Below are 22,599 nucleotides of genomic sequence, written 5' to 3' on the forward strand. Positions count from 1 at the left end.
GACCCCTCCAACGATATCGCTCTTGATTAAAAGAGCTTGTGATGTATTAGGCATAAAAGCTGGGTTGGTCTAAAATCAGCTGAGCTGCAGTCAGCCTGAATTCTGAGACATGACGGAGCGACAGAGAGGGCAGATAAATCACTCACTCTCTTAGCGGATGTTAAAGCCAGCCGCAGGGCTGTTTAAAGAGACAAGAATTTAAGTGGAACCTGATCCAAAGGCTCAAATGAAGCTTTGATCAGGACCTGCAGGACCAATATTAAATCCCACTGGAACAAGTGGGTGTGAGACAGACCTGCGTCTCTGTACACCCTTAGAAAACGCTTCATCAGTGAATGATAAAACCTGTTCCGTCTCAGAAAACTTCATGTCAGGAAGAGATGGCTGCAGCGTACGTTTTAAACGTGCTGGATGCAAATTTCTGTCCATCAGCTGCTGCAGAAAGAACAGCATGCCACCTAATGAACATGAGGTGGCCTCTACACCCTTCTCTGTAAACCAGCACTGAAAAGCTGTCCGCTTTATTGTGTACATCGCTGTGGTAGATGTACCACGAGAAGCCTGAATTGCGTGCATTACATCCTGTGGGCAACCCATCCTCTCTAAGTGGATTCGTTCAACGGCCAGACCCACAGGTGCTGGCCTATTTCTGGGTTACTCCTGGTCGCTCCTCCTGCCTGGAGGAGAGCGTCCTCCCTCTACGGCAGTTTCCACGGGCACCCCGACAGCAGGCGTTGCAGGGCTGGGAACCATGGTGCACTCACGCGCTCGGGGCCACAGGAGAGCTGTCAATCCCTTCTCCTGAGCTCGGTTCAAGAACCGTAAGATCAGAGGAGGTGGAGAAAAACGCGTACAGAAGCATTTTGGGCCATGGACTGTGGACAAACGCATCCACCCCCCAGCGGTGGTTCATCTCGTGGGATCAGAGAAACGCATAATTGACACTGAGCGTTTCCCGTGTCACAAACAGGCCCACAGCTGCTATATCAATCTGAGACAAAATGCTCCATCAGAGGATGATTAAAGGTTGTTCTGTGTACGACAACTTTGAGACAAGAAGAAAAACACAGTTGCAGCATACGATAGTCGTGCTGGACACCAGATTTCTGTCCCTTGGCTGCTGCAGAAAAGACAGCATGTCGTCCAGTGGACATGAAGTGGCCTCTACGCCTTTCTGTACAGCAGCATTGAAAAATTGACCACTTGATGTGAACAGCGCTGTGGTGGTTGCAGCACGTGACTCCTGAATCGTACGCACTACATCTTGAGAGAGATCCATCCTCTCAAAAAGATCCGCACAGCGGCCAAACCACAGGTGCTGGCCTATTCTGATTAATTCCTGATCGTTCCTCCCACCTGGAGGAGAGCGTCCTCCCTCCACGACAGGTTCCACGAGCGCCCTGATAACAAATGTCGTAGGCCTGGGAACCATGATGTGTTCACGCACTTGGGGCAGAGGAGCTGCCAGTCCCTCCTCCTGAGCTCGGTTCAGAAAACCGTGATACCAGAGGGAGAGAAGAAGGTGAAAAGGCATTGCGACCACAGGCTGTGAGCAGGCACGTCCACCCAGCAGTGGATCGTCCCGTGGCTCCACGATAATTATAATTGACATTGAGCGTTCTCTCGTGTTGCTACACGTCCGCAGACGCTGGCAGGATTTCTACCGTGTCTGAGCCATAGCTCTGGGTGGAATACATGAGATGTACCCACTCCAATGGAGAGCAGATTGGGTGTGCCCCACACAGCATCTGTCTCACAATGTGGCACATGGGTTGAAAAGTGTATACATCTCCTGCCAGTATGTATGCAACAGTTACTTGCTGTCTGAGAATCAAAAAACCCTGATGATTCTGCAGCTCAAGGTCAGTGTTGAGTCACATTCAAAGATCCCGTGCGACACTCCAAAAACATTTAAAACAGCTGCTGTGTGGAGAGCCACAGCGCCCCACAGCTTGTTAAATGTGTGCGACGTATGTCTGCTGACGGAAAACAGCTGATATCACTCAACCGGTTCACGTGAGTTGCACTGCTGCCAACTGTCTGTACAAGCTGCTCAGCAGCAGCAGGTGTCCAGATAAAGCAGAATTAAAAACGGCTCAGGCGCATAATGGAGTGTTGTTTCTCACAGCTCAGAAATTGACAATCTAGAATAAATCTCATCTTTCCAGTTCATTGGGACCAGGAAGTGATAAGAGAGGCCTTGCGTTTCCTCTCCATCTGAGACTCTAGAAATTACATTTAAAACAGAATTTCCTGAGCTTCTGCTAGAGGGGACGAGATCTGTTCATAAATGACAGAAAAAACATCACAGAGTTCCTCCGCACCGGGGTTTGAGCTGAACTGCAGCGTGAATCCCGGATGAAAACGGTTCGCCCATCCGTCTGGAAGCTCGTGTTCATTGCCACCCGTTTATAAGCTATAAAGCAGGCACGCATTTATGCTGTGAACTCACATACATGCTGATGTGAACTGGAGCACGCTGAGTGAGAGAGAAAAAACACGCGCGTCCCCGAGCATGCAAGACGTTGTATGTTGCTGCGGGAAACGGCTCATGTGTTGTGTTCACGTTGTGTGCAGCTGCTCCATGTAATGCTCGGGAAGCGGGTGCACATATGAGCCGACGTGCCCTGAAGGGTCGTGTGTGTGCGTCCTCATGCGACGCTTTAAGCCAGGATTGCCGCGGGGGGGCGCGCGTTGGCACTGGTGCAGTCAGGAGGCACCACGCGCCATCGGTGGAGCGGGGTTACCACTGGCTCGGTCTGCAGAAACACGTTCATTGTTTGCTACGAATCACGTGAGCTTTTGAGTGATTCCACGAGCTGCAATATTAATTCAGGAAAAAAAAAAACTTCTTAGAGGATGTATGAGCCGAGCCGCTGTGAAGCTTGTGGAGCTGCTGACGCCGCGGGAGCGCACGTTGGCACCGGTGCGGTCAGGAAGCAGCGCGCGGCATCGGTGAAGCGAGGCTACCATTGGCTCGGTCTGCAGAAAACAAGTTCATTCTTGGCTGCAAGTCATGTGAACTTCAGAATGATTCCACGAGCTGCAGTATTAATTCAGAAAACCTTCTTCGAGGATGAAGGAGCAGAGCCGCTGTGAAGCTTGTGAAACTGCTGACGTCGCGGGAGCGCGCGTTTTACACCACTGCAATGAAAAAACGTGTGTCGCTTCTGCCGAGAGCGAGATACGTTGCTGAGCTCGTACCGTGGTCTCACGTTAACGTTGACGTGAACGGCGGGCGCTGAGAGCTGCGTGCGCGCTTTCATGCTGCAGGGGCGCGCATCGGCACCGCTGACAGTGAATGAAAACAACCTTAAAAAGGCTAATTCGTGATGAGTGTGTGTGATGGGGCCGCTTGTCAGACAAACCATGCTGACAGCCTGGCTAAAGGACACTTCATCATAAAATGATGTTATTTCACAGTGTCATCAACACACCTCCAGCAACCAGACACCTGGTTACCTTTCGTTGAACTCTATTTGTTGTCCTGGAGGGCCCCCTGTTGGCGAAGTCCGGGAAAACAAAATGAACTTCCGGATGCCGGGGACGTCTGACGAGAGGGGCTGGCGTAGCAGATCTGGGGAGGCGTTGTGCAGCCGTGGAGCATCTTGAAATGATCTCTCACTGATGAAAATGGGACCCCCAACAAGGCTCCTGCATCTCTCCTGAGAGGAAGTTGGAGTGACGAGCCAGGAGAACCTCTGGGACCTCGTTCTCCGGCTGCGATGCGGGGCGGCAGACAGCAAAAGAGGCGCAACGGTTGAGGATGACGTCAGCTGCCCTGTAGACGAAGCGTACTGCAGGGGCCGGCAGCGTCGTTAGCAAGCAGCCGCTACGAGAGCGGAGTGAGCCGAAGGACAGAGGGGCCCACTGTCTCTTCCCGCCTCTGAACGTGTACGCCAACAGCGTAACGTGTTGTTCGCTGCGGCCGTGTGGAACACATGCTGGTGAGCTCAGTTGGAGAGCGGTGTCACCGTCTCGGTTATGCTAACCGGAGGCACTGGATGCTGGTCCACCTCGACATCTTACTCCAATGAAACCTCCATCAGGCTCAGCTCCAGGGGGCACGGAGGGACTTTCCGCTCAGTGAACCCCTGCTCTGGGGATGGGTGCGGACTGTGGAGACCGGCTCCCCCAATCTACCAGGAAAAATCCCGTCTGTGGCCTCGCCCATAGGACGTCCTGTTGGGAACACGAGGCCATATGGATCAAGACGGTGAGCTGGAATGGAACCCAGTAAACAACCTTCCCGCCGGATCATCCGAACTGGCGGGAAAGGCGTAGGACATAAAAAAGGGTCCTTTCATGTCAGCCGCCTCCTGGGTTACGCTGGGCAACCCCTGAGGGCGCCGTCGGCTGGGAGCGGTGTGATCGCCGATGCGAAACGAGGTGGGATGGGGTGAGCATTCACTCAGCCCCCCTCCACCGACACTACGCTCCCCAGGAGGGAATGAGCAGCGGGGCTGCAGCTGAGCGCGCCTGTCCCGGAGGAACCATCCGATTCGCTCCGAGGGTTGGCGATAAAAGGAAAAATACAAGATGGCGTTGTCCAGACCTGTCACTGAGAAATATTCCTCGGCGCTTACCTTGAAATAAGACTGCTCGTCAGCTTCTCCTCGGGGAGGAGAACTCACCGGACGACCGGAGGTCGACTGCCGTGCCAAGCATCCTTAACAAAGGTTGGTCATCTACACAATTTTCCTTCTTTGTTCTTCTGACAGTGCTATTTTAGCTTGCTGAAGAAAAAATGGGAGCCGATTTCCCGCTCTTAACGTAATTTATACGGACCGGGTGGGGCCCACACAGCAGGTGGGCGTGGACTAAATTTTTCAGTGCAAATGCTACGCATAACAGGATAAACCCACTAAGCGAAAGCCTTAAAGGGTGAAGCCTACACGAAATAGAACTAGCAGGTATCTTGGGATGCTGGAGAAGGTCTCCTTTTTGTTACGTCCGACATATGAGCTCCCTCACGTTGTTTCCTGGCAGAATCTATAAAAAAAGTCAATTTTTGATCTTTTTACAATTCCGGTCATGTGACTGGACATTACATCCAATAACGCAGCAATTCCGGACCATCGCTTAACTGTTTTAACTTACTTAGATTTTTTTTTTTTTTTTAAGTCAGTGAGAAAGCTTGTTTTTGGCAGTTAATATTGAGGACAGTAAACATGGTGGATCCGGCCCCATCTTATCCCATCAGCCGCTGTGCCGTGGGCAAGTGACGTCACGCTCTAAAGCTCTATATGCATAGAAAGCTATAAAACTATGTGACAAAAGACAATACACCAAGCCTATGTCAATAACCGTTTAATGTTTGCTAGACTGGTAAAGTCTAAGGGGAAAAAAGTTTTTGCTTTACCAGCAATACTATGATTTGACCTTTGATGGCTGTGCAAAAGAATTCTCCAGAGCTAAAGAAGGGTGGTAGTATACATACCAGTAATGCCATAAGTAAAACTAAAATGGATTGTTTTACTACAATATTACAATGATGTATGACATACTATGGTGCAAAAACTAACAGGATGATGAAACCAGAGCTAAAAAAAAAAAAAAAACTTCAGCTGCCCAATAGCAGATAGAAAGAGCCCTGAAGGGTATTTCCCCTACGAAGAAACACTAAGGTTAGTTTAGCATCCTTTTTTCCCAACTATTTTTTTTATTTTAAAACGAATGATTGTAAATCAAGTAAATGAAGAGCAGTTGGCAGTGGTAAAATCCACATTCTATGGTATGCTAATAATTAGAGGCAAGAAAATAAATACATTTTGAGTCAGACACAATAGCTATGTTTACATGCGCAGAATTCTCTGACCGGATTGAAATGTGTTCTGTTTGAATAATTCAAATGTATTGTTTACATGGGCACAATCTGTTCATGATGAGCGTTTACATGCAGCGGGCTTTGTTCTGAACAGCAGTACTGACATGCGCAGAGTGGTAAACTCTCCTTAAAAAAAACACCGAAGAAGAAGTTCTACTTCCGGGTGAACGTAAACAAACCTGAGCACCCAAAATGGACCCGCGACAGGTTTTAATGATGGTGGAGACGTTATTGCACTCCCTGACTGAGCTACAGGTAATAGAAATCATTTTGAGCTCTTTAAAAGTTTCTAGTAGAAATGTTGTGTCGCTCACCGACCAGTTTTACTTCCCTGACATGCTAATATTATTAGCGTTAGCCAGGCGGAAATGGCAAAGTCGCACATGCGCAGTCAGGTCAGTTTTTCACCATCAGATAAAAACGAACAGATCAAGCGTTTACATGCGCACCGATCGGGTTTCGGATCGGCGTAAACCACCCGTTTCGTTCTGATCACAAATTATAACGGATCGCGCCGAATACACAAAAAATAACCCGAACGGAGTGTTTACATGACACACTTTTATTCCGACAGGCCATTTGATCTGGTTACTTATGTCCATGTAAACATACCCAATGAGGAGGATCACTCCTTAAGTGTATAGTTAGCATGTAATTATAGTCTATATTTTTCACATTCAAGCATTGAAAGAAGGGTGGGATGAGAGGGGGACAACAACAAACATCAGCAATGTCACTATGCCCAGTGCTTATTCTGTTAAAGAAAAAACAGCTAACAGGCAGTCTGTTATTTATGCCATTAACACCAAAGGCCACCAGAGACTTTGGTGTAAATCACACTGAAGAGAGAGCAGAGCATCAATAGGACAATAACTTTGGTGCAACATAAATACTAGAACAAGCTGCTGCATCAAAAGCACAGTATAATTATTCTTGGCTTGAGAATGAATGGAGCAACCTGTGAGCACAAAGACCAAATCAGAGCAACCCGGGAGCTGTGATGGCATCAGGAAAAGGCAGGAATGCAAAAAAGGGAAAGGAGAAAAGAAAAAAAAAAGATCATAAGGGGGAAGTTTAAAACTGAAACAAGCCATATGTCCAGGCAAAAATCATGAGTGCACACAGACAAACAGTTACCACAGTATATGTACCGGCTAGCTGGACTCAGGAGTTCTAGTAAAGAGACTGAACCCTACTTCATCTGCTCTCTCAGAGTTTTGTTGGCTTTTGAAAATCCCCCCCCCCCCCCCCCCCCCCACCCCAACTCTTTAGGGGGAAAAAAACTCACTGTGACCATGTCATAACAATGCTGCATAACAACATTTCTGTATATTTTATTACGGTTTATAAATGTTCAAATTCCATCTCAAAAGTTTGGGCCCATTTTGAACAAAACCATTCATATAGTGAACTTTCATCGATGTCACCAGAAGAAGGGAAGTCTGAGATTGTCATTGTTGTGTATTCCCATACAATGGCTAAATTAGTTCTCTGCATTTAACCATCACAGCTGAGAAACACCCAGGTGTATGCAAGCACCTGGGGAGAAATTAGAGATTAGGTGTCTTGCTCAGAGGCAGCACGGTGGCGCAACTGGTAGAGCTGCTGCCTCTCAGCGAGCAGGTCCTTGGTTCAAACCCCGGTCCAGGGGCCTTTCTGGGTGGAGTTTGCATGTTCTCTCCGTGCATGCGTGGGTTTTCTCTGGGTACTCCGGTTTCCTCCCACAGTCCAAAAAACATGCATGTTAGGCTGATTGGTAACTCTAAAATTGTCCCTAGGTGTGAGTGAGAGAGTGAATATTTGTTTGTCTCGTTTGTCTCTATGTGGCCCTGTGATGGACTTGCGACCCGTCCAGGGTGTACCCCGCCCCTCGCACAGTGATTGCTGGACATGGGCACCAGTGACCCCCGTGACCCAAAATGGAATAAACGGGTAAAGAAAATGGATGGATGGATGGATGGATGGTGTCTTGCTCAGAGACACCACAACATGTGGGCATGGTTGGGAGTTGAACTGCAACTTTCTGGTCCCAAGTCGGCTGCCCTACCTCTACACCATCTCAGCCCCCGAGATGGGTAGAACATGTGTTGCCATGGTAAAAGGACAAATAATGCTGAAATGGAAAAACTCAGAAAAACTTGAATGCGAGTTTAAAGTGCAGTTATCATAAGAAAACAGAGTTTTATCAAGAAAAGTTAGTCTGTCGATGGGCTACATCCATACAGATGTCAAAGAGTGAGATCTGTTCAAAAGTGGACTGTTTATCAAATGCATGTGTTTGAAATGCCTCAAATCAAAATATCTGTAAATTTGTCATAGATGTGTCCTGTGATCTTACAGTAGTGGAATGGATTATTTTACCAAAACAAGGTCACTTTTTTAAAAGATTTATAATGAAGCAGTTTAAATGTTTTGCAACAATCCCAACAAACAAAACTTGGGGTGTCAGTAATACGTTCATTAAAATCTGTGATCTGAGCTCTATACTAGGCTTAGCCCAAGCACCAGTTTGGTGATGTTTTATCTATCCACAGCTTTTTACGGTACCTTAAAAATGTAATACTTTAGTAAATAGAACAGCACTAGTTAATCTCTGTAAGATTAGAGCACAGACTAGAAGGCTATGGCTTGGGCCACAGCCTTCTTCCAACAGAAAGTCAAAGGTTCGACTTCAGGCAGTATGCATTCACATGTATTCACATTCAATTATTCATGTCAGAGTCCCTGGAACAGACACTGAACCTCATGTTGCCTCTGATGTGGCACATTGGTGTATGAATGCAACTTAAAGTGCTGATTAGACTCTACAGAAAGATTTGTTCAGAAAAGTTACAGAGATGTAGCAGAGTCCTGTATGAATGTGAGTAGATGATGCTTCGTCAGTGTTGGTTTCCAAACATAAAAATTATCTTATCTTTAACGGTAGGGAGGGGCTCCTATGATGGGACAGAAAAATGCTGCATCATGAGTGAGATAAACTCAATCTGCTGATGAAGATCAGGAGATATGAACAGAAATTACCTGCATCTCTAAAGCTGATGTGTTTGATAAGGACAAAGTGGTGCCAAGATGAACAGTAATGAGTAATAAGTAAATCCAACAATTAGACCGAAAAGACAAAATTTGAGAACATTTGTCAACCGTTATATGATAATTAAAAGAGCTTCATAATCATTAGTTGCATCTTTTGTAAAATGTAGTAAAAATAGTGACATAATTCTGCAAAGACGTGCAGTCAAACCAGTGTCTGAAACCATTTGACACCTACGACCAATGTATCAAACCTCATTGACATAAAGCTACGGTAATTCTTTTCGGCTCCACGTCACCTAACCATCTATGTTCCTTCAGTTTCTACCATAATACCAACAAACTGCAGATGAAGCTGAGACTCCTACTCTGTGTTGTTTTGTATTTTAGAGGAGGACAGAAACCAGACAAGACATCTGGTCCCAGATTAGACCTGTGTGTTTAAGATAAGCTTATGTCTCTGGTGGCCTGAAACACAGAGGGGTTCCAGACTCAACCAATTAAGGCTGCTAAACTTTAACTCCATGCTTTACTTTACATACTGCCTGGACCCATGAACTGCATGCATCGCACATGATGATGTCCGAGAGAGAGCACAGATAAGAGCTGAGACTGTCAAATCTATACAGCATGTTGGCAACTTTACAATTGTTTATCATTTCGTGACAAACTGTTTTTGCTACCTGAGAAATGTTTATTTGTTGACCAAATATAAAAAGTAGAACAAGTTGGGCCGCTCCAGGAGTCTAGACTGATTTAAATGATAAGCAGCAGGGTTCAGGGGAGTAAAGAACACTGCAGTAAAAGGTAAACTGGCTTGAAGATTTACACATGAGAACACATCCATCATCCGAGTTGTTCCTGAGGCTCAACATGAACTCCATGCAGGACTTCAGATCACGCTGTCTGTCCCCTCTCTGACTCCCAGTCTCTGTCTGCACCCGAGTTGGGATGATTGCTCAGGTTGGTTGCCAAATTTCAGCCATTAGGTCTGACTGATGCCTTAAGAAATGCCCTGATATAAAACTCTATACACTCCACAAATAAATCCAACAGATGAAGATATTAATCAATTCTTGGAGAGAGTAATACTTCCAAAACTAGACAGTAGTCAATCTTCAGAACTAGACTCACCATTAACATCAGATGAGCTCCGTGAAGCCATTAAAAACATGCCTAATAAGAAATCTCCAGGCCCAGATGGATATCCAGCAGAATTTTATAAAGAGTTCTGGAACATCCTGGAACCAATATTTCACAGAATGCTACATGAGTCTGAAGAAAATGGCAGATTTCCAACACATATGAATTCAGCCAACATTAGTTTACTATTAAAACCAGGCAAAGACCCAGTACTACCTACCAGTTATCGCCCCATCTCTCTTATTAATGTGGATGTTAAAATAATTAGTAAAGTCCTCTCTAAAAGATTAGAGAAAATAATTCCTCTCATTATTCATCCTGACCAAACTGGATTCATAAAAGGAACACACTCGACCACAAACACACGCAGATTATATAATTTAATAGAGTATTCATATAGTAAAAATATTGAAACAGCTATTTTGTCTTTGGACGCAGAAAAAGCATTTGATAGGGTAAACTGGAAATTTTTATTTTCTACATTGAGTAAATTTGGTTTTGGGGACCATTTCATTAATTGGTTAAAAATATTATATAACTCACCAAGAGCATGTGTCAGGACAAATAATCAAATATCTTCAAGCTTCTGTTTACAGAGGGGGACCAGGCAGGGATGTCCACTTTCACCTGCACTATTTGCTATTTTTATTGAACCTTTAGCAGCAGCAATAAGACAAACTGCTGATATTAAAGGTATACTGTGTAAAAATATAGAACATAAAATTAGTCTTTATGCTGACGATGTTTTACTTTTTCTTCAGAACACAGAAAATTCAATATCTAATGTTATCGAATTAATAAACTCATTCTCAAAAGTTTCTGATTATTCTATAAATTGGTCAAAATCTACAGCTCTTCCAATAAACTGCGTGTTTAATACTTCTCTCAATGAACGACTACAATCAGGTAACATTACATACTTGGGCATTAATATTTCTCCTAGATTGGAAGACTTAATAAAATTGAATCATATCCCAATTTTAAAGAACATTGAAGATGATCTTACTAGATGGAAATCTCTGCCCATATCACTTATGGGAAGAGTTGCCTCAGTAAAAATGATGGTCCTGCCGAGAATAAACTATTTATTCTCAATGATTCCAAATAAACCTTCAACTGAATGGTTTAAGTCACTGGACTCTTTGATATCTAAATTCCTTTGGAAAAACAAAACTCCACGTATTAGCTTAAAAGCATTACAAAAATCCAAAGATACCGGAGGATTAGAACTTCCCAACTTCTATCACTACTATTTAGCCAATAGGTTACAATATATCTCAAAGTGGTTAAATCCAAATACATTAGATGAAACTTGGATAGACATAGAACAAACTTTATGCAATAATATTAAGATTTCAGATCTACCGTTTATTAGCACAAATATAAAAAGACATGTTTGCTTTAAAAGCATCAGTATTAGCTCTTCTCTGACAGCATGGTGGGAGTATTTGAAAATGACAAAATCTTCACTACTCCCCTGTAGACATACACCCATCTGGAACAACCCTGACATCCTACAAGAAAATAATATGTTAAATTTCCCAGGTTGGAGAGTCAAGGGAATTGAACGTCTGGAACACATATATGAAGGTGTAGACTTTATTCCATTTAATAATTTAATAATACAATTTGACATGGAAAATAAATACTTCTTAGAATATCAACAAATTAAGTCTATCATAAAAAAGAAATTTAAGCTTAATAAAACTTTGTTAGAAACACCAATATGTGTGTTAGAGTTCCTTAATCTTAAATACCCCAAATTATTATCTAAAATATACAAGAAATTGTCTAGAATCAATGACTCCATAATGTTACCTGTTGCAAAATGGGAGTCAGATTTATCAATCAATTTTGACCAAAACACCTGGTCTCAAATATGTTTAAGAACATTTAAAATGACTAGAATCTCCAACTTACAATTAATACAGTATAAAGTTCTTTATAGAGTACATTATACAGGTCAGCGAATGTTTAGGATGGGATTTACATCATCTAACAACTGCTCACAGTGCACAGGCAATATTCCTGATGATTATATCCATGCACTCTGGTTCTGCCCACCCGTTCAGAGGTTCTGGGTCCAGGTTTGTGAAGACTTGTCTAAATGTCTGAAATGTAATATTCCACTCTCTCCGTCTGTTTGCTTATTGGCTATCTTGGAAGATGTTACCCTGGAAAAAAATACATGTCGCATGATTTTCACTGCCTTATGCATCGCAAAGAAAACCATACTCCTGAATTGGAAAAATAAAAATAATCTTAGCATTAATCAGTATAAAAATCTTCTGTTAGATCATATCAGTCTTGAAACAGCATCTGCCGACACATTGGATCAATCTCTGTGGGCTCCTTTGATCGGCTCCGTTACATAGTGAGGGTGGGTAGTCTGAGATCTGACCTTGTGGGGCCTTGGGGTTGATGTGGAGGCGGGTGTATGGGTTTGGGGCCCCGGGGGGGTTGCCGGGGGCTGGGCTCTTGGGGGTACCTGGGCAGGGGGGCACTGCTTTCCCTCTGGGGAGGGCCTGGGTGGTTCTGGGGGATGTCTGCTGGTGGCTGCATGCAGGCCCTCAGGTGGTCTGTGGCGGCGGTCGTGGGTCACCGATCTGGTAGCCTGGCTGTGCTGGTGTGGGTTCGGGGTGGGCGCGGGGGCTTGGGGTTCTGGGGGCTTGTCGCCCCCGGGCTTGGGCCTGTGGGGTTCGGGGATCTTGGGCTCTGGCGGGCGGGTTGCCGGGCTCTGGGCCGGCTTGCGCTCTGGTGCCCGGTTCTGGGCGGGGGCCTTCGGCTCGCTGGTGGGTTGTGGGTTCATGGGCTGGGGGGTTGGGTGTTTGGGGGCGTGACCAGTGGCCCCTAAGAGGGGGTAGTTTGACCCAGCCTAGGTGTCTAGTGTGCTATGTGTTTTGAGAGATGTCCGAATGAGGGGTGGGTGTAGTATTTCTTCTGGGGTGGGGATGGGGTGGATGTCCTTGGGGGCGGCCCGGGACTGTGCGTGGCCGGCTGGCTGGCCCCTTTCTTGTGGTGGGGGCTCGCTCCCGGTGCTTCCTGGCACTGTCGGCGGTTGGGCGGGCGCTCTTGGCCGGGTCGTCCTGGTGGGGTTTGGCTCCATCTGGTAGCGGGCTGACTGCGGTCTGTGGGGGTCCTGGTGGCCCTCGGGTGTGTAGGCTGCTGGTGCGGCTTCTGGCGGCCCTCGGGGCTCTGTCCCTCTCTGGTCTGGTGCTCAGCGGGCCTGGCGGTCGGTCCAGATGGAGAGGTGTCTTGGCCTCAATCCCTGGGTGGACCTTGGGGGGCTGGGGGGGGGGGGCTGTTGGGTCAGTGGGGGAGCTGACTCCCTGTGGGAGCATTTGCTCTCACAGTTATTTCTCCCCATCCCTCACCATGCACCTCCACCCTCTTCATTTCAATTCCATACATTTAGGGTTGTTTGGGCTCGGGTGTGCTGCGCTGCAACAATTTTACATCTTTGTTGACCATAGCCACCTGGGACTCAATTTTATTGTACACCTTAGACATTCATTCATAACATCCTCATGACATTCATATATAGGAATTTGAAGTGGGCACATGGCTATGGGTGGTGGGATGACCTTACTCTCACCCCCTGTGCCTGTGCTCACTTACAACGGTTACATTTAGACACTAGGGTTTGGATAGAGTTGGGGTGGAGGGGAAACTGGCACCTTGCCAGCCTTTGCTCCTTCTTCTTTCCTTTTTAATGGCACTACACAACAACACACATCAACAGCACATCTAGGGGTGGGGGTGTATGTGTCGGGGTCTTATTTTTATTTATTTTTTTATTTTTTTTCTCCTCTTCCTACCCACCTAGTTCCCTGACTGCCATTCCGGGGGTGGGGTCCGGGAGAAGGGCAGGCCGTCGGGTGTTGACCAGGACTATGTGGGGGTTCAGGGGCTGGGGGTTGCCATGGGCGGTGCTGGCGCTGTGCTCTCCCTGGGGTTGTTTGGACCCCCTGAGCTTGGCTCTTGGGTGCCATGGTTGGCCCGCTGACCGGGGTGGCTGCCGGGGCCTGGCGGGCGGTCGGCTGGGGGTGCGTGCTTGGTTGTTGGCGGTGTGTGGGGGTGGTTGGTGGCGTGTCCTCTTCATGGTGGGGGGGTGTCCTGTCGGCGGGGCATGGCCTGGGCCGGTTCTGGGGTATTGGCTCTTCTCCGCTCAAGAATGAATGGGTTTACCTCCTGGGTTTGGGCATGGGCTGCCCCCTGTAGAGGGTGGGTACATGTCTTGGACCTGGGGGGTTTAGAGTGCGTATCGGGAATAAGAATGAAATGTATCGTTATTGTATGTCTTTGAGTGAATGAATGTGAGATTGAGGTTGGGATAGTGTGATTGTGTCTGTGTATGAATGGATATTTGTTAGGCCAAGACTCGGACTGCCCCCTCTTTGATACAACTGGGGGTGCTTGGCATCGCGCCCCTATCGCGCGGCCCCCTGGTGGGGTGTGCCCTTGCCTGCCGGCGCGCTTGGGGCCCTTGGTATCGGGGGCTGGGCGCTTGGGCGTGTGTCGGCTCGGCCTGGTGTCTGCCTGGTGGGGCTCGGGTCCTCTGGCCCTGTCAGGCCTTGGCCTGGGTGGTGTGAGTCCTCGGTGCCCGGGCCTCGGTGCCTAGACCTGGACCTACATCGGTGCGGCGGGTGCCGACGGGGGCCTATGAGTTTGTCGCTGTTGGCCCCGGGGGGGTCACTGTATGTGGTTGCTGGTGGGGATCTTCCGGTTCTCCCCTGTGGTCCGTTCTGGGGGGTGGGTGAGTGGTTCGTCCTGTGTGGGTGGCTCTGGGGGCTCCGCGGTCGGGGTCCCTCCTGGGGTCTTGGACTCTGGTCCTCCCTTTTTCGTCTTCCTCTGGTCTTGGGGGTCGGGTCTCTGCTGCTTCACAGTTACTAATAAATGTTCTATTAGAGAAGCCTTAAACACTTATGCATGCTCACAACCACACACAAATAGAAGCAGGGATGCTTATGTAGGCTTTATATTTAGATATATAGATATGTATGTGAGTGTATATTCATGTTTATGTATGTATGTATGTATATAGGCGTAGGTATGGGTATATATATTTATGGAAACTTACTGCAAAGCCATGAATATTTTAAGTTCTTTATACATATGTATTTTGTTGCTGTGTTTTGTCATGTTCTTTGCAGGTGAACAGACAGTGGCCGGGTGTTTTGAAGTGTGCTCTATTTGTATATATTTCTTATATTTTGGAGTCTTACTTTGTCTTTTCTTTCTTTCTATCCTATTGAGAAAAAAAAAAAAAAAAAAAACCTACACTAGATAGTCACTATAATAAATATTTCATAATAATGGTGTGGAGAGGATGGCTGTAAGGGGAGAAGGGAGGCCATCAAATAAAAAAAAAAGAAAAAAAAAATAATTAAAAAAAATAAAAAAATAAATGCCCTGATACAAAGACCTGGTGCTGACAGCTAATTTTAAGAAACTGAAATATACAATACTGTACAACTTTATTTGAAAAGACCATGGAGCACTAACTGGACCGTGTATCACAGGAGGAGGCCTCTTCTTGTCTTTATATTTAGCTGTGAGACACTGTAGTCATGTCAGAGAAAATGCAACAACTGAACTTCATCCATCCATCCATTTTCTTTACCCGTTTATTCCATTTTGGGTCACGGGGGTCGCTGGTGCCCATGTCCAGCAATCATTGTGCGAGGGGCAGGGTACACCCTGGACGGATTGCAAGTCCATCACAGGGCCACATAGAGACAAACGAGACAAACAACCATTCACTTTCTCATGCACACCTAGGGACAATTTAGAGTTACCAATCAGTCTAACATGCATGTTTTTGGTCTGTGGGAGGAAACCGGAGTACCCGGAGAAAACCCACGCATGCACGGAGAGAACATGCAAACTCCACCCAGAAAGGCCCCTGGACCGGGACTTGAACCAGGGACCTGCTCGCTGAGAGGCAGCAGCTCTACCAGTTGCGCCACCGTGCTGCTAACAACTGAACTTCTACCTGAAAAAACATTTCTATTAGAAGTTAAAAAAGAACGAGTGCCAGTTTTCTATTTTTAACGTTTACCCAGCATTTCTGCTTTTAGCCAAGTCTTTAGTATCTTAGTTTTTGGCAAATATTTTGCTCCTATTACACAGCCTTTTTTGCACTTTTAATGTTTTGGCTGGCCTTTTGCCACATTCTGGCTTTTAGCTGGCTTTTTGCCACATTTCACTTTGAGTTCCAAGTTCAAGTCAAGTTTATTGTCATTCACATCACGTGATACATGAGGTGGAATGAAATTATGTACTCAGGGTCCCAGTTACACCCCAAAATAGTAAAAATTTAAAGTGTAAAAAAAAAAAAACAGTTTATAAGTATCTAAAATATGCATTAAACAAGCACCAAACGGTACGCTGAAAGATCTAAAATATGCTAAACACCAATAATGGAAAACAATTTGGCGTAACAGCAGCCTGAGCACGAGTCTGTAGTGAGTAATGGGTATGAATGAATACAGCAGCTGTAGCATGAGATAATCAGCAGCATGAGACAATCAGCAGCATGAGAATCAGCAGCATGAGATCATCAGCATGGATAAGCTGGCCTTTTTCTACATTTAGCTTTCAGCTAAAGTCAGTGGTGTTTGTAACTTTTTTCAGCACTCAGCTTTAACACCACATTTCATTTGCCACAACCATCACTGCTCCCAACAAACTCAATAAGGATTAAATGCATGCTGACCTATGCTGAAACACACACTCTGCCTGTAATACTGTACTGTAAATAGTCTGCCATTCTCAATGTTCCAATACATATTGATTATTATTGATATTGTTTATCTTATTTCTTATATATTGTGTTGTTTATTAACATTTAGGAACTTTTGTGTGAAATCTTTAAATTTTTTAATGTTTTTATCTGTTGCTGCTGTTGCTGCTGATACACTGGAATTTCCCATCCGTGGGACAATAAAGGCTGTTTCTATTCTATTCTATTTAAAATGTTTTAAATATGTGGTCACATAAAACGTCTGTTTAATTTATTAACAGACAAAAGGCAGAACATTAAAATACTTTTAGTAGCTTCAACTCAAAGTGCTTAACATCGTTCAGAAAACTGAGCCAGTTTTACCTTCTTATCGAAGGTTACTTAACTTAGTTTCAAACACAGGATGAGTTATTTATTTATTTTAGGGGACAGCTGGCAGCCCTGGGGGTACCTGATCCTGAGAGCTGCTCTGTCTGGGACACCGACTTGAAGAATAAGCGTGTATGAGGCATGAACACAAAAACAAGGTGACATGTGGAAAAGGTGATACGTTACTCACTCAGCCGCAGTCTGAGTCCCAGCCAGCTCCGTGGGGGGGATTTGTGCAGAACTGAGTTCATGCTCCACTTGTTCGGCACCATCTATGAACTCTGTCCTTGGAGAAACTGCACCAAACCCCGCACAGACTCACAGCTCGGTCCTGTGTGTCGGTGTGTGGCTCAGAGTCTGCACCCCCTCCTTTCAGACCTCAAGAATCAGCGGCCCCCGTCTGCCATGTTTCCAGCCTCTCCTCTCCGGTGAAACGCGGTGCGTTCAGGGTACGGGATCAGGTCGAGGACAATGCAGCAGCAGCTCTTCTCACGTTGGACAAGGGGGTGGGGGGTAAAACACATCCCTCTGAGAGCAAAACCGCTCAACACTATAGTCAGGCTCGGTTCTGAGAGGAACCTGTTGCTGTCTGCTCAGAAAGAAAGACGATCTGCTCGACGTGCTCGGAAAAACTTTGTCGATGCGAGATTATCGACCGGACGCAAATCAGCTTCTTCTCCTCCGGGGGGGCCTTAAAGCCGCGGATCGTGTAGATCCTTTTAGCGACTTTCCAACACAGGCAGCTGAAGTCGGGTTAGTCCTGCCTGTCTGTCTGCTGTCTATCCGCCTTCATTCATTCACACCGTGAGTACTTCAGAAAGACTCGGAGCACTTTCTCACTCAAGTTGGCGCAACACTGCTACTACAGGCGCCAGAACTCCCAACAACACACATGCATGCGCGCGCGCGCGCGCGCGACCACGCACAATCACACACACATCCGTTCATCTGGTTTTCTGTGAGGCGTTCAGGTGAATCTCACATTAAATCTCCCCAAATGTACACATGATTTGTATCCTTAGTGAGGAGAAGTCAGACCTTTCAGGGTGTTATTGTTATCACATGTGAGGGGAATGATCAAAAGTGGCAAGATATAATTATAAAAACAACCAGGGAGCGTTTTAATTTAATCTTTCCTAAGCTATTCTTTCCAAATGAGGACGCACATGAAAGGCTAGTTTCAGAGTGGGCCCTTAACACATCTTAATTACAGCTAAATTGAGAACCGGCTAAATTGAGAACCGGTGAAGCAGAAGCCCTCTGATTGGCTGGAAGTCCTGCGTGGAAAGAAAAAAACTGGTTGGGAGAAATATTTAGAAACCAGCTGAAAATATTATCTGGTTGCTGATTCCATTTCGGCGGCTAGACGAAGTGTTGACTTCATCACGACGAAGGCATAGAAACAAATTAACGTGGACGAAGGAACGACGAAGGCTTGGAGGAAATCACGATCAAAGGAGGAAACTTGGAAGAATTAAACTCGGAAACTTTGGCGGTTGGCATAAACCGGTTTGTGAATGAATCGGGATGGCAGTTAAGGAGGTAGAAGAGGAGGATTTAGATAGTGACGTGGATATAGGTAGTTGGACGCCTGCAACAATTAAACGGGGAAATGGGAAAATCAATAATAATCAGGTGGATGGAAATTCAGTAAATAAAAGATATCTGGAAGGAAATAGCTCAGATGAAGGGAATAGTGGGATGCGTAAAAAGATCATGAAAGAAGAAATCAAGATAATTTTAAAATTTAAAAAAGATGAACATATTACTCTAAGCCCAATAACAATATTCAAGGAAATCAAAAGGATAATAGGGGAGGTTGAATTGGCAAAAACCTTAAGAGATGGCAGCCAAAACCAGCAGCAAACTGTTTGATCCATTCTGAGAAGGTGCTATTTAAGAGACTGAGCTGAAAACAGCACCTCAGACTGAGGAAGTCTCTTAGATGAGAGACGAAACGTTTCTATATTTTTTTGCTTTGTTTTATTTTTTGTTTTTTTGAATGTCCAGAGGACCAGATTGAACTTTTTTGGATTTTTCTACCTGGATTATTGAGCATGCATCAGGATATTGTTAGAAATATATAATAAAATATGGGAATGTGGGAAATGGCCTAAAAGCTGGAAAGAGGCTGTAGTAATACCAGTTCCAAAACCAGGGAAGGATTGTGCAAATCCTGTAAACTATAGACCGATTGCATTAACATCATGCTTGTGTAAGATTATGGAGAAAATGGTAAATGAAAGAATAACATTTTATATAGAAACTAAGGGTTCCTTGGCTAAATATCAAAGTGGTTTTAGAAGGGGAAGGAACACTATGGACTCTGCCGTTTGTTTACAACATGAAATTAAAAAAAGCTCAGGTTAATAAAGAGAGTGTTCTGGCTGTATTCTTAGATATAGAGAAAGCTTATGACATGATGTGGAAAGAAGGATTAATGTTCAAACTAAGGGATATTGGCATTAATGGCAGATTATATTATTGGCTTGAAGATTTTTTAGTAGATCAGATAATACAGGTAAGGATTGGACAGACTTTATCAGAAAATTTTGATATTGATAATGGTATTCCACAAGGTAGTATTATCAGTCCATTATTGTTTTCAATTATGATTAACGATGTATTTGAGGAAATAGAGAATGACATGGGTTGCTCTCTTTTTGCTGATGATGGGGCTATATGGAAACGTGGAAAAAATTAAAAATTTCTTTCTTAAAAAGGTACAGAATGCAATTTATAAGATTGAGCAATGGTCTTATAAATGGAGTTTTAAATTTTCTGTTGATAAAACGAAACTTATTCTTTTTACAAATAAAGTAAATCGGGAAATAAAATTGAAGTTATACAACCAGGACATTGAGAGAGTAAAACAATTCAAATTCTTAGGATTATGGTTTGATGAGAAACTGAACTGGACATTTCATATTCAAAAGGTTATAGACAAATGTAAAAAGATACTGAATGTAATAAAGATGTTTAGTCGGATACGATTGGGGTGCAGATGCACAAGCATTAAAATTAATTTACATAAGCCTTATAAGGTCAACAATAGATTATGGTTGTTTAGTATATGGATCAGCTTCAGACACAGCTCTCAGAAAACTGGATACAATTCAATACCAGGCTTTGAGATTAATCTCAGGTGCAATGAAAACAACTTCAACTTCAGCTCTACAGGTAGAGACGGGAGAAATGCCACTAACATTAAGAAGGAGACAATTATCATTAAATTATTGGGCTAATCTAAAGGGACACAGTCAAAATCATCCTGCACAGGTAATTTTACAACAATGTTGGGAGATGGACAGAGCAGACAACAAATTTCATGTCTTGAAAATAATACAGGAAACAAAGGAATTAGAAATACATAATTTAAAAATCAGTCCAACTGTGCCATCATCAATAATTCCACCGTGGATTATACCTGAGGCCAATGTAGACTTAACTTTGTTACACAGAAGGAAATTAGATAAAACATTCATATGTAACTCAACAATAGTACAAGAGTACATAGAGAAATATTATGATTAAGTACAAATTTATACAGATGCTTCCCAGAGTCTGTCAGGTGATACAGGAGTAGCAGTTATAATTCCAGAATTTAAACTTAACATAGGGAAGAAAGTGAATGAAGGACTCTCTGTTTATACTGCAGAAATGGTTGCAATAATGTTAGCAATGGAATGGGTAGAAGAAACAAGACCTTTAAGAGCTATCATCTGTTCTGATTCAAGCTCATCATTAATCAGTTTACAAAGAAGTCACTCAGAAAGTCGTCCAGATATTTTGATAGACATTCAGCAAATATTATATTGGATTTAGATGATGGGGTTAATTCTTGTGTTTCTATGGGTACCAGTACATATAGGAGTCAAAGGAAATGAAATGGCAGACAAGAAGGCCAAAGAGTCTGCAAAGGGAAAATAAATTAATGTAAGAGTATCTTTTAGTAAGTCAGAGACTAAAAGTATTATTAAAAGAAAAATTAGAGAAAAATGGCAGAAGCAGTGGGAAGAGGATGTAAAAGGAAGATGGCTCTATAGAATTCAAAGGAAGGTTGGAGAAAATAGAAGAGGTGTTGGAAGAAATAGATTACAGGAAAGAATAATAACTCGGCTACGGTTAGGTCATTCAGGACTTAATGCAACGTTACATATAATGGGGAAACATGACACAGGAAGATGTGAGTTTTGTGGGGAAAGTGAAACTATAGAACATGTAATGTCTGTCTGTAGGAAATACCAGAGAGAAAGAACAGAAATGATAACGAGTCTTGAACGAGAAAAAGAAAAGTATAATATTTTACACTTATTAGGGAAAATATATTGTGATGCAAGTCTTAAGATTATTTTTCGTTATCTAATAGTAACGGGGTTGATTAAAATAATAGTTTTTTTTTTTTTGCTTGCTAGTCCTGATTCACACTCCTTACTGGTGGTGGCGGTAATGCACCAAATGTTGTTTGCCAACCGCCATAAAAAACCAAGAAGAAGAAGAAGAATTATCTGGTTGCTTTTTTTTTTTTTTTTGACTCGACTCGAGACTCAGGACTGATCGGCTTGGGACTCAGACCTGCGTGCGTTGGTCCTGGAAGTGGGTGAGAACGTTTTGAATAGTGATGGCCAAATGACGCAATAAAGCAGTATTGAACCACTTTGCCAATTGTATTGAACTTGGGTTCATTCATTCAAAGGTTCATTTCAGTGACATCTAGTAGTGTAATATAGTATATATTTAAATATAGGGTCCGTGTGTCCTCCCCCAGAAAAATTGGAATAAAAACGATGCCATTTCCTGCATTTTGGTGTATTTTAACAGGTTGTTAAACATTTGAATAAACTGGTTAAAAACAGGTCTCTCTTGACGAGGCTCAAGGCTAAACCTGTATAAATAAAGGTTGAATTGAAATTACTATGCCTGTGTATGAATGCACGTCCTTGACAGTCTTGTCAGGTGACCTACCCCCCCCCCCACACACACACACACACACAAACACACACACACACACACAGCCGACCTGAACTCTTCTCAGCTGAATTCAGTCCTGTGTTCTGCTCCAGTCTCACTGCCATCCATCCATTTATTTTAGATAAATTGTCTTTTCAACATTTTGATCTCTGTTATTTTGACTAATTAGTGCCGTTGTTTTAATACTTGATGTAATGCACATCAAACACTTCACTCGTTTTTTTTTTGTTTTTTTTTACTGTAAGCTTATTTATTATGTCTGAAATGTTATGCACTGTAATGTATGCAGGAGTTCCGACACAGCAGTTGTGCGCGCGTCCTGCAGAGCTGTGTGGAGACGCTGTGCGTAAAACAACGGTCGCAGGGCGCACAGCTGGAGGAGGATGAAGACGCTCCCCGCGGGACATGCAGTCCGTGTCTCTGCTGGCAGGAGTGTGGCGCGGACAGAACATCCACTCGTTGTACTTTTAATAAATAATCAAAATAAAAATGCGCAATGACTTTGGACTTTTAG

At 44.2% G+C, this 22,599-nt stretch overlaps 1 protein-coding gene across 1 annotated transcript in view; it reads right to left on the reverse strand.

Annotated features, from left to right (window-relative positions):
- The window catches only part of plekhg5b (pleckstrin homology domain containing, family G (with RhoGef domain) member 5b), a 260,660-nt gene extending 243,274 nt beyond the window's left edge, over positions 1–17,386 (reverse strand). The window contains exon 1 of the mRNA XM_037684656.1: positions 17,305–17,386. Within this exon, the coding sequence (XP_037540584.1) occupies positions 17,305–17,386 (82 nt within the window). The remainder of the gene's footprint in view (positions 1–17,304) is intronic.
- Positions 17,387–22,599: the final 5,213 nt, after the last annotated feature.

Source organism: Nematolebias whitei, chromosome 11, assembly GCF_014905685.2.
Source record: "Nematolebias whitei isolate Nwh7 chromosome 11, NemWhi1, whole genome shotgun sequence".
Taxonomy (NCBI): Eukaryota; Metazoa; Chordata; class Actinopteri; order Cyprinodontiformes; family Rivulidae; genus Nematolebias; species Nematolebias whitei.